The sequence below is a fragment of the Macadamia integrifolia genome, chromosome 11, assembly GCF_013358625.1.
Source record: "Macadamia integrifolia cultivar HAES 741 chromosome 11, SCU_Mint_v3, whole genome shotgun sequence".
Taxonomy (NCBI): Eukaryota; Viridiplantae; Streptophyta; class Magnoliopsida; order Proteales; family Proteaceae; genus Macadamia; species Macadamia integrifolia.
Window position 1 is genome coordinate 15,815,305 of NC_056567.1, and position 10,323 is coordinate 15,825,627.

The following is a 10,323-nucleotide window of genomic DNA, read 5'->3' on the forward strand; positions in this document are numbered from 1 at the left end:
TTTCCACCTTTGGTAGGTGGGGGATGAAGACTTTTCCACCTTTGGTAGTTGGGGGATGACTTTTCCATTGTAACTTTAAGAGGTGAGGATTTTTCCACTTTTGGTAGTTGGTAGGTGAAGGTTCTTTCAACTTTAGTAGTTGGAAGGTGAGGATTTTCCTACCTCAACTTTAATAAGTGAAGACTTTCTACTATTGTTAGTTGAAAGTTGGGTATGTAATGTTTTGTTGAATTGGTCCTATAAATAGGGATCAATTGTAAGCATTCAAGGACAACTCAGAATTTGAAATCAAAGTTTGCTTATGCAACTCTCTTCTTGTGTTTGATCAAGAATCTCTTGTGTTTGATCAAGGTAGGTTGGTGTTTGATCCAGTCGATCCACCTTGCGGTGTGAAGCCCGGGTGTTATATTATTGTTTATTGTTCCATCTTTAGCAATATCCTATTCTCCATATCTAGAATTCCCTATTCTCTGAGAAAAGATCCTACCCTGGTACTGTTTTGAGCTTCCTCAATTTCAGTATTACATCACTGGGCGACTTCTTGTTCATAGGTTGTAACCCAAGAAGAAGGAAGGAGACGAAGAATTTCATCTCGTGAAATTTGTCGTGGAACATAAGTACAGCAAGGGACTTGATTAGAGTCCATGGTTATGAACAGAGCATCCTCGGAATGGCCAGTAAGAAGATCAAAAGCATGATTCTGCAAGCGGAAATGGAAACCAAAAAAGTTCTCTTCCCGCTCTCCAAAGTTCAAGAAAAATGGAGATTTCTTCGGAAAAAACAATTTAGAGGAAAGCACAAGTCAAATTCTTGTTACATTTGTGGAAAACCTGGACAATTTGCAAAAAATTGTCCCATGTCTTGGAAGAAAGAAAAGGTCATGCACATGTTATCTTTCCTTCATGATGCAGTACCAAGGGTTTACACAAGGAGAACCAAGACCAAGGTCGACCCAAGTGGCTGACTGGGTCGACCCAGATCTGGTCCAAGTCAGCCCACGATTTGGGCTGCCGATGGGGTTACTAATTAGTCATTTAGTTAGTAATTTAGTTTCTATTTTGAAGTCTTAAATTAGTTTCTAATTTTCAGTCTTAAATTAGTTTCTAATTTTCAGTCATAAGACTTTCTATTTTATAAGTTTCTATTTTCAGATTTAGTAACTAGTTAAGTTTCTAATTTTTAGTTTCCTATTTCAGTTTTTGGAAACTAAAGTTAATTTCTATTTCATGTAACCCCTATCACTATTATAAATAAAGCTATGGCTCTTTTAATGAGCCACGATTTTACAATTAAAAAAAAAGAGAAGCTTCATGCTGCTGCCGCTGGGTTTTCTCCATGGCTAAACCTTTGTGTTTGATCAAGGGTTAGGGATTGGTGTGTGATCCGATCGACACTCTGCAGCGAGAAGTCCGGGTGGGTCTTTTCTTTTCTGGTTCTCTTATTGGATTCTCTTCTCCAGCAGTACAGGCAAGTAATCTGAACTTTTCTGCAGAAATTTCTGGGTTGGTTTTCTCTGTTTTCCTTCCTATCGGCCTAGCTGTTTTTGGAGAACCAGCCACCCGATTGCTTTGAGATTTTGGTCAATTGTTAGGACCATTAAGAAGGGGACTCGATCCAAGTTTGGTACTGATCAGACCATGGGTTTGTCAGTTTCTGAGTTTTCAGTGCTGGTCGATGGTGATTTCTGCCCAGAAATTATTGCCTGATTTGTGTTATCTGCTACTGTTGATTGTTGCCTATGTTTTTCTGAGGGAATGGACCTGCTATTCAGTATTCCGATTTGTTTATTTGTCACTTAAACATCTGCTATTGAAGATTCTGAACTTGTTAGGATCGATTGCCTATTCTCATAACCTGCTGTCCCAGAATCGAGTTCTGATTTGGTTATCTGGTTCTGCTATGTTTGATTCTGATCCTACTTATTCAACTACTCTAATTTTATTGCTGGAACTTCTAATTGTTGCTGCAAACTCTGCTTCCTGAAATTCCTGATTGTGGATCTGATAATTCTGGTTTGTTTAAGGACTGTTGATGCAGAATCGAGGCTGAACTGGGTTGATCCGTCGGGCAATCTCGACCGAGACGAGTCGGGTCTGATTAGATTTTTGAAATCAATAGGATATTTTAGGAGTTACTTTATTTAGGAAGAATTGAGTTATTTAATTTGTGACGATATGTAATCTTTTATTTTTGGGTAGTTTTTAGTCAATTAGGGAGTTACCAATTTAAATTTTATTTGTTTCTAATTTCATTAGTTAGAATTTAGGAAGCAAATTTGAAGTTGCTAATTTTAGTTTTAGATTTTACTAGGCAAGTTTTAATTTTCAGTTATTATATGAAGGCATGTAATCCAAGTTATTACACAGAGATTAAAAAGATGAATTGAGTTTGAGTAGTTGAGAGCCTGCGGGCGTGTGTGTGATTCTTTTCCCCCTTTCTTAGTGCGATTTCTCCCACTCCCATGCAACTCTGAGATCCCTCTCTGGGATTTCTTCCCTATCCCTACCGGCCCTCCATCAAGTGGTATCAGAGCCGAAGGATCCTCTCCTTCGTTCTCCCTCCTTGTTCCATTCCTTTCCCTTCCCATCAACCTGCTCTTTCCTTTCCATCTTCTCCCTATTCTCTCTTCCGGTTTCTGTCGAGACAGAGAACAATCATTTAAAAAAAAAAACCTTCAAGATGCAGATCTCGAGTCCTTGTATTCCCTTGATGATACACCCACAGATCTCTCCCTTTTTGCTATTGATTTCCCAGTAACAGACTCAGACCCAGAGTCTTCTTTCTCCGAGTCCAAGGAATCTGATCCCCTCTACCAGGTTATCTCTTTTCTTCCCCTTTCACAATCTTCTCCTCTTCCATGTCAATCAGTTTCTCTCCCTCATGTTTCAGTCCACAAGGTATATCAATGCCCAAATTATTATGTATGCAAATGATTATTGTGTATGATTTAATGTCTTGCTTTATCATATTGTAGGGAAGTATTATGTTGTAGACTCAGGATATGCGAGTAGGAATGGATATTTGACACCATTCAAAGGAGAGAGATATCATATACCAAAGTATAATGGAGGAAGAAGACAACCCAAAAGTTCTAAGGAATTGTTTAATTATAGACATTCTTCTTTAAGGAATCATATTGGGTGTTGTTTTGGGATTTTAAAATCAAGATTCCCTGTTTTAAAAAACATGCCTCAATTCTCACTTAGTTACCAAAGTTATATTGTGATAGCTTGTTGTGGACTCATAACTATATCAAATCTGAACAAATAGCAGATGCACTTTTTCAACAATTCGGGGAAGATGACTACAATGATCCTAATGAAGAGAGAGTCAGGGTAGTCAACGTTCACAAAAAACAAGATGGTGATGTTGCTGGTACTTCTACTACAATTCATCAGGGCAGTCAACGTATACAAGGAAGGCAGATGAATGAGCTAAGGATACCAATTGCAAATCAGATGGCAGTAGATAAGGGTTACCCCCTGATTTGATTGTTTATGTAATAAAATTTCAAGACACCTATTTGCAGCTATGATTTTTATTTTGTAATTCCTATAAACTTGAATAGTAAACTGTTTCTTTTTTATTAAGATAAATGTGGAAACTCTTTATGCTTCTATTTTATTATTTCCTTTAAGTAATAGTATTTTAAAAGATAATTTCATAAACAAATTATTTCCTTATTTAAGTTAAATTTGACCATAATAGCATGTATGTAATTATTGATTTTATTGTTCAAAAGTGAATTTATATAAAGTGTCTATCAAACGTTGTTTCTGTTCTTTTCCTGTTCTAAGGACATTTTTGGAATAGTTTTACCAAACGTTGTTTCTATTCCACCAGAGTGTCCTCACAGCATGGAATCAAAAATAACACTTCTGTAAAAGAACACTCTCCAGGAATAGAAGTGTTATCAAACGGCCCCTAATTGTTCTGTTTATAAGCTTTGGAAGAAAAAAACTCGAGGAAAAAAAGGGAAGAATCAGGCATAACTTAAGAAAAGTTGAAACAAGCAGGAAGCACTTACCTTCCTTCCTTTCTTTTCTTCCTTTGACTCTTGGCCATGAGGTCTCCTCTTCGGTATCTCAGGTTTTGTGATTGGTGCTTTCGTCACCTTCTCCGCAACAACTTTTCTACTGTGAGGTAAAAATTCAACTGGAAGCCTCTCCTTTCCACGAAGAGAAATAACATGCTCGCTGGCAGCAGCTTTAGAGACAGTTTCAGCCAGTTTCTTCTTTCTACCATACTCTGGAGCTTCAATTTTCCCAGGGTGGTTATCAAGATTTGAGTATGTTGAAACAATAGTTTCACAGTCCCACACCTCAGATTCTTCACTACTTTCCTCTAGAACCATCACATCCTCATTATCTTTGTTTTCATTGTACATCTCAGCATACTCTGCACACCGGCGGATCACATCAGCAGCAGAGTCTACGAGTTCTTTACTGTCTGGACCACCACTTTGGTGCAAGAAATCAGCAGGAACTTTGTATTTGTCAACAAGATCCAACTCATCCACAACATGATCTTTAAGGACATGATTAAGCTTGTCTGCAAGGGTATCACCTTCTGCAACTATGGAACCATCATTATCATAATCATAATCACAGTCTGTACCATATTCCTGAAGTGTGAGCTGCAATACAAACAAAAGGTTGTAAATGACGGAAACATATAAAATGCCACAAGAGAAAAAAATAGAAAACATGCATTACTTTAACATTCAAATCACAAACAGAATACTGAGGTCCTAATTTTAACATCCAAGATTATTCGCACAGTGGACTCATCATAAATTTTGGATTAAGGAACATATGAGAATCTAACAATAAAACACAATGAAAATTTTCTGTTCATATAATCGTATTCAGATGACAACTTAAACCAAGACCAAAAAATCACCCAGGTCAATGAATAGTTAATAATGCATGGAAATTAAGCCTCAACAAGACGTATTCACAGAAAAGATGTGTTGCATGGAAATTAAGCCTCAACAAGACGTATTCACAGAAAAGATGTGTAACTGAATTCATGATCTCAAGTTATTAATGGGAGAATAAAGAAGTGTAGGCATGGGTTTAACATAAATCAACCATCAACCATGCAAAGTTGGCACCCCTTTAAATGGATAAGACAGGAAATGATTAAAGCCAAATGCTTACAATCAGAAATGAAGACGAGAAACTTGTGGAATAACTTTGGGAAGTTTCCCCATAGGCACATATACATCCAAAAATGTCAATTTGCCCAAAAAATCAAACAATGTAATCACAGCAAAAATTAAAATTCATGATGCAGAGACCGTTTTGTGAAGCAGCTGGTGAAATCAAGGTAGCAGTCATCAAGGGAGTTAGTGAAGGTACAAAGGAACAGGACTTTGATGTTAGTGTGGAACCTTGGACCACGTAAGGAGGTTCCTGCAACTAAAGCTCATATAATTTGCATTCTTGAATGGCGTAGAAATTTTAAATGGACTTAAAATTTTATTTGGAACTTCAAAACTTTAAGTGAATAAAGGACCAACGGAAAAGAATAGGTGGAAAATTTTCTCACCATATCAAATTGCTCATCCAAAATTCGACGAAACCTTGGCTGCTCAGTAACAATCTCTTGCTCTGCTTCATGGCTTCTTGATGCATCACAGCCAAGCAAATGAGATCCCTGTTGTTCAGCATAGCAAATAGCATGCTTGCTGACTTCTTGTCCAGTTACCCTGGATCGGTCAAATGAATTGATATTCTTATCCAGAACATCTTCCTTTTCTTCAGGAACGTTTGCACGAACAACAAAATCTTCTTCCAAGTCCTCCACATCTGAGCCAAACCGAGACAAATCACCGTCGTCAAGTAAAGCTGCAACTTCAGGATCAACAGCCTTCTGAATCTTTAAACCCACAGTCTTCGCTGCAGTAGTGTACATGGAATTCTCATTTGCATCATCATTGGCAAGTGAACGAGGCATGCGTACCTTCGAAGCATCATAAGCCTGAATAACAGAATAACACATTAAAAAAATATATTATATTAACTCTTACGATTGAAGACATAAAAGGACCAATCTTTATTCACAGTAATGCAATTTTACTCACCTTCACATCAAGTGGGAGCTGATCAAGCTTCGCTTTACTGTTATGGTAAAAGGCAGAACCACCTCCAGTGTTCTTAATCTCCCGAAGATGAGCAAGATAGTTATAACCGTCGTCAGGAAATCCAAGCTCCAAAATTTCTCTCCTCGCATGATCTGGTAGTGGCCCTGCACCAGTCACCAGACTTTGATTTTGGTTTCCATGGATCTCAAATCTGTCATAGTCAGCATCATCTTCATCGTCACCGTCACCAGAAGCATCGGCAAAAATGGAGTTCGGATCATTTGTGACATCAGTTTTGAGGGAATAACCAGAATGAGCAGTGCCTCCAACGTCATGGACATCTTCGTCAAAGAATCCATTAACCGAGTATGGATTATCATCAACCCTAACGAAAACTCTGTCTCCAGAGGGATCACCATCATAACTGGGACTGGATGAGTCCCTTGCAAGTAGCTGAAAAGTAGCAGATTTTTTCTTATCGATGAACTTCTTCTTCCCCATTCTCTTGTCAGAATGTTAATGTTGGTACTTGACAGATAAAACGGGAGACGAACCCAACCTATCAAAGGCAGGCATAGTAGTATTCATATATCAGAATGAGGAAATAAAACAAAAGCCCAAGTAGAACCCCCTACACACACAATGATACAACTAAGTCAGAGTGTTTTCAGGTTATTTGAAATTTTTTTTAACCAATTAGGTTATTTTTGTTTCAAGTAACATTCTTGTAAGTGAAATCAAGTGGGAAAAAAAAATTTGCCGTTAGTTTCGTTTTGTCAAATTCAAAATTTGTTAGGAGAAAACAATGGCAAAAATTGACGATAGGATTAATTCAAGAATTATGCATCTACATTTCTTAGGTGCCGTTTGATAACACTTCTATTCCTAGAGAATATTCTTTTCCCATAAGTGCTCTTTTTCGATTCCATGCTGTGAGAACAGTCTAGTGGAATAGAAACAATGTTTGGCAAAATTGTTCCAGAAGTGTCCTTAGAACAGGAAAAGAACAACAGTGTTTGGCGCACACTATACAAAACCACTTCTTAGCACTAAAACAAATAATTATGAACATGCCATTATGCTCACACTTAACCAAAATTAATATGAAACAGTGTTTTGCTTTCAGGATGGTTTGTGAGTGTGTGCACAACAATCTGTTATGAGGATGTGCACATAGCATTTTTTTTTTGTGTTCTTGGTTCCTATGATGGTCCTGTGGTGATCTCATTCTCCTACTGAAAATGATTGAGAAATCACTAAGCCGGTCTAGTTTGGCTGGCTAGGAAAGTAGGAATTGTTCTTAAATGGGCTGCAATTCTAAGACCACAATTGCAAACTACAAATTCATGTTTCCTCTGTTTTCTGGGCTTGCACTCCACTTGCTTAATTGGTAGAAGCCATTGTGCGTAAATAGATATCTACTTGTTTTATTCTCTTCTTCTTTTTCTCCATGGGAGGAGCTCAAGAACTGCAACTCCAGGTCATTCATAAGTTTATTTATGGCTTTCCCTATTCTGTTGAATCAATTCATGTCATATATGCTTTATGTGGTACCGCAAGAATCCTTTATTGTCATATTAGAATAACTAACAACCACTTCATAGACTTGGACAAGAATGGGTCTCGGCTGTTTTTCCATACAAAGAGTAACTCATTATGGATGGAAAGCCACACTCTTGAAAGCTCTATCTTTTATATGATGTTGGAGGTTTATCACAATTAAATGGTCTGTTTCTCTTTTCAAATCTATTCCAATAAGAACTCACTTTATGTAGTTTGATTATGAGGCATCCCATTATGAATTTTATTTGCAGAAAAATCTGTAAGAAATTAAGATGAAGAAACTGATATTTCATTTTTTTCTATCAATAAATGGTGAAGGCTGCAGGGAGTCTTAGGAAACATGAATATTATATTAGAAAAGCTACATTAAAACATGTAGAAAACAAGCCTTAAGATGCATCTGAAACACAAAGGTGATTTGTTTATGCTAAAATAGAAATGTTTGTAGATGTAGGGATTCACCTTCTGTGTTGTAATAATCCTTCCTTTGTCTGTTTTCTTAATGATTCAGAAGCGCAGGAATCAAACCTGGCTAAAGATGAAGCTGCCATCACCCAACCCCCACTTCCTACACCAGAAAGAGGCTATAAGTGGTGGCTCTTAATGGCACTTTACATACTCTTTGTTCTCTCAGGCCAATCCATTGCAACTCTTGCAGGGAGACTCTACTATAACAAAGGTGGAAATAGTAAGAGGATGCAAACAATAGTTGTAACTGGAGGCTTTCCATTTGTCCTTCCCCTTCTAATCTACTTATACTATAAACCTTCTATCCCAAACCATATCAATACTTCCAACAATGAAGTTATCCTCTATCATCACCATTGTACTCCTTTTCACTTTCTTTGGTATATTCAGTGCTGGTGATAACTTGATGTACGCATATGGGGATGTACGCATATGGGTTGGTATATCTCCCTGCCCCTACATATTATCTTGTTTGGGCAACCCAATTGGATTTTAATGCACTACTCTCCTATTTCATCAACTCCCTTAAGTTCACTCCTGTTTTGCTTAATTCAGTAGTCCTTCTCACCATCTCTGCCTCACTCCTTGCTCTCCATCCTGAGTCCAATGGAACAACAGGAGTTACAAAGGTACACAATGCAATCGAAATTTTATGCACCATAGGTGCATCTGCCCTGTTCTCCCTATTACTTTCACTTACCCAACTTTCATTTGAGAATGTTCTGAAAAATAACATTTTCTGTGATACTGGAGATGCAAATATACCCAGCAATAGCGGCAACATGTGTTTGCTTGGTGGGCCTTTTCGCTAGCGGGGAATGGTGGAGTCTAAAGGGAGAGATGGAGCAAATTGGAATGGCAACTCATGCAATGATCTTAGTTCGGACTGCTGTGGCATGGCAAGTTTTTACTGTTGTTGCACTGGGTTTAATATTTGAGGTGTCTTCAACCTTTAGCAATGTCATTAGTACAGCCTACTTGCCCAGTGTTCCAATCTTAGGTGTGATATTTTTCCATGAAAAAATGGATGGCGACTCAAGGATTAAAGTATCGGTATCGGTCGCCGTATCGGTCGTCCAAAATTAAGATACGTATCGGAATGTATCGTATCGTATCGGATATACACTAAGATACGCTAAAGATACACATAAATGGATAGAAAACATTTTTTTAAACACTTTTGCATAAAGAATTTGTAAACAAAAAGCTATTGATAACGTGTATTATGCATAAACACTAAATTGAGGGTATCACACTAAGAATTCAAGATTTGTAGTTGTCCCATAAATGTAAAATCCTTGTTTCCAACATTGATTTCTACTTTAGTTTGAGAGAAATATGGCTAGCAACAACTTTGGAACAAAAACCCCTCAAAAAATTGTGTTTTCTGAAAAATTACCCATCTTGGCCATTATATGACCGTAGCGCATTGTATCAGTATATACCGATACTCACCGATACGTACCGATAGATACATACCGAAACGTACATTTCACCTCGATTTTATATTTTCCATAGAGTCGTATTGGTGCATACGTATCGTATCGATGTGTATCAGTGGTGTATTGATGCATATCGATATGTGTCGTAGGATATATATTGATATGAAAAGATTTTAAAAATTTTATGTATCGTATCGGTATATATCGTATCGGTCAATTAAATTTAAGATACGTATCGGAGGGTATCGTATCGATATCGGAGATACTTTAAACCATGCGTGAAGGTGGTTGCTTTGATTTTGGCTATCTAGGGTTTATTTCTTACATGTATCAAAATTATCACAGAAATCAACAACGATTTCCCACCCTAGGATTTCGCAGTATAAATTAGAGAGAAGGAGCAGCGTGCAGGTGTTTTGATGGTTCTCCTTCGAAGAAGAAGAAGAAAAAGATGGAGAAGCAAGAACGACTGACAAACGAAAGAGAGAGAGATGTGATGAAGGAGGTAGCATCTCGACCTTGTTAGGTTTCCTTGCGAGGGATGAAGGCAGAAGGTCAGAGAGAGAGAGAGAGAGTCGAACACTCACCTGCCGTAGAGTCGACCTTCACCTGCGATCGACTTCCATACAAGAGCGGCTGGGAAGAAGACGAGGTTTGCCAGAGAGACTAACGGCCAAAGTTGGAGAGGATTAACAACAACTGCTTAGTGCAGTTGGTGAGCTGTGGTGTGTATAAAACCCATGCTCACTAGGAGGTCTCGAG

The 10,323-nt window shown here is 37.8% G+C and overlaps 1 protein-coding gene, 1 long non-coding RNA gene and 1 pseudogene across 3 annotated transcripts; 2 read left to right on the forward strand and 1 right to left on the reverse strand.

Moving 5' to 3' along the window:
* The first annotated feature begins 289 nt into the window (after nt 1-289).
* On the forward strand, nt 290-3,553 carry LOC122094341. Its single transcript, XR_006144741.1, has 2 exons — nt 290-351; nt 3,274-3,553. It is a non-coding gene; the product is annotated as an uncharacterized LOC122094341 (long non-coding RNA).
* A 414-nt stretch (nt 3,554-3,967) lies between these two features.
* Nucleotides 3,968-8,234, reverse strand: LOC122093218 (protein LTV1 homolog). 2 transcript variants are annotated; one of them, XM_042663501.1, is made up of 4 exons: nt 8,114-8,234; nt 6,089-6,647; nt 5,554-5,985; nt 3,968-4,636 (listed from the first exon to the last, which is right to left on the reverse strand). In XM_042663501.1, exons 2-4 carry the CDS (start codon nt 6,587-6,589, stop codon nt 3,983-3,985), a joined length of 1,587 nt encoding a protein of 528 aa, XP_042519435.1. In that variant the 5' UTR covers nt 6,590-6,647; nt 8,114-8,234; the 3' UTR covers nt 3,968-3,982. The 2 variants fall into 2 exon arrangements, with proteins under 2 accessions (XP_042519435.1, XP_042519436.1); XM_042663502.1 differs by lacking the exon at nt 8,114-8,234 and having other exon boundaries at nt 6,089-6,649.
* Nucleotides 8,090-9,947, forward strand: LOC122092935 (annotated as a pseudogene).
* The last annotated feature ends 376 nt before the right edge of the window (nt 9,948-10,323 follow it).

Coding starts and splice junctions, on each gene's coding strand:
- LOC122093218 (XM_042663501.1), bottom strand. CDS start 6,589: ATGGGGAAGAAGAAGTTCATCGATAAGAAAAAATCTGCTACTTTTCAG. Junction 5,986..6,088: donor AGCTCCCACTTGATGTGAAG/GTGAGTAAAATT, acceptor TCTGTTATTCAG/GCTTATGATGCTTCGAAGGT. Junction 4,637..5,553: donor TGGATGAGCAATTTGATATG/GTGAGAAAATTT, acceptor TTTGTATTGCAG/CTCACACTTCAGGAATATGG.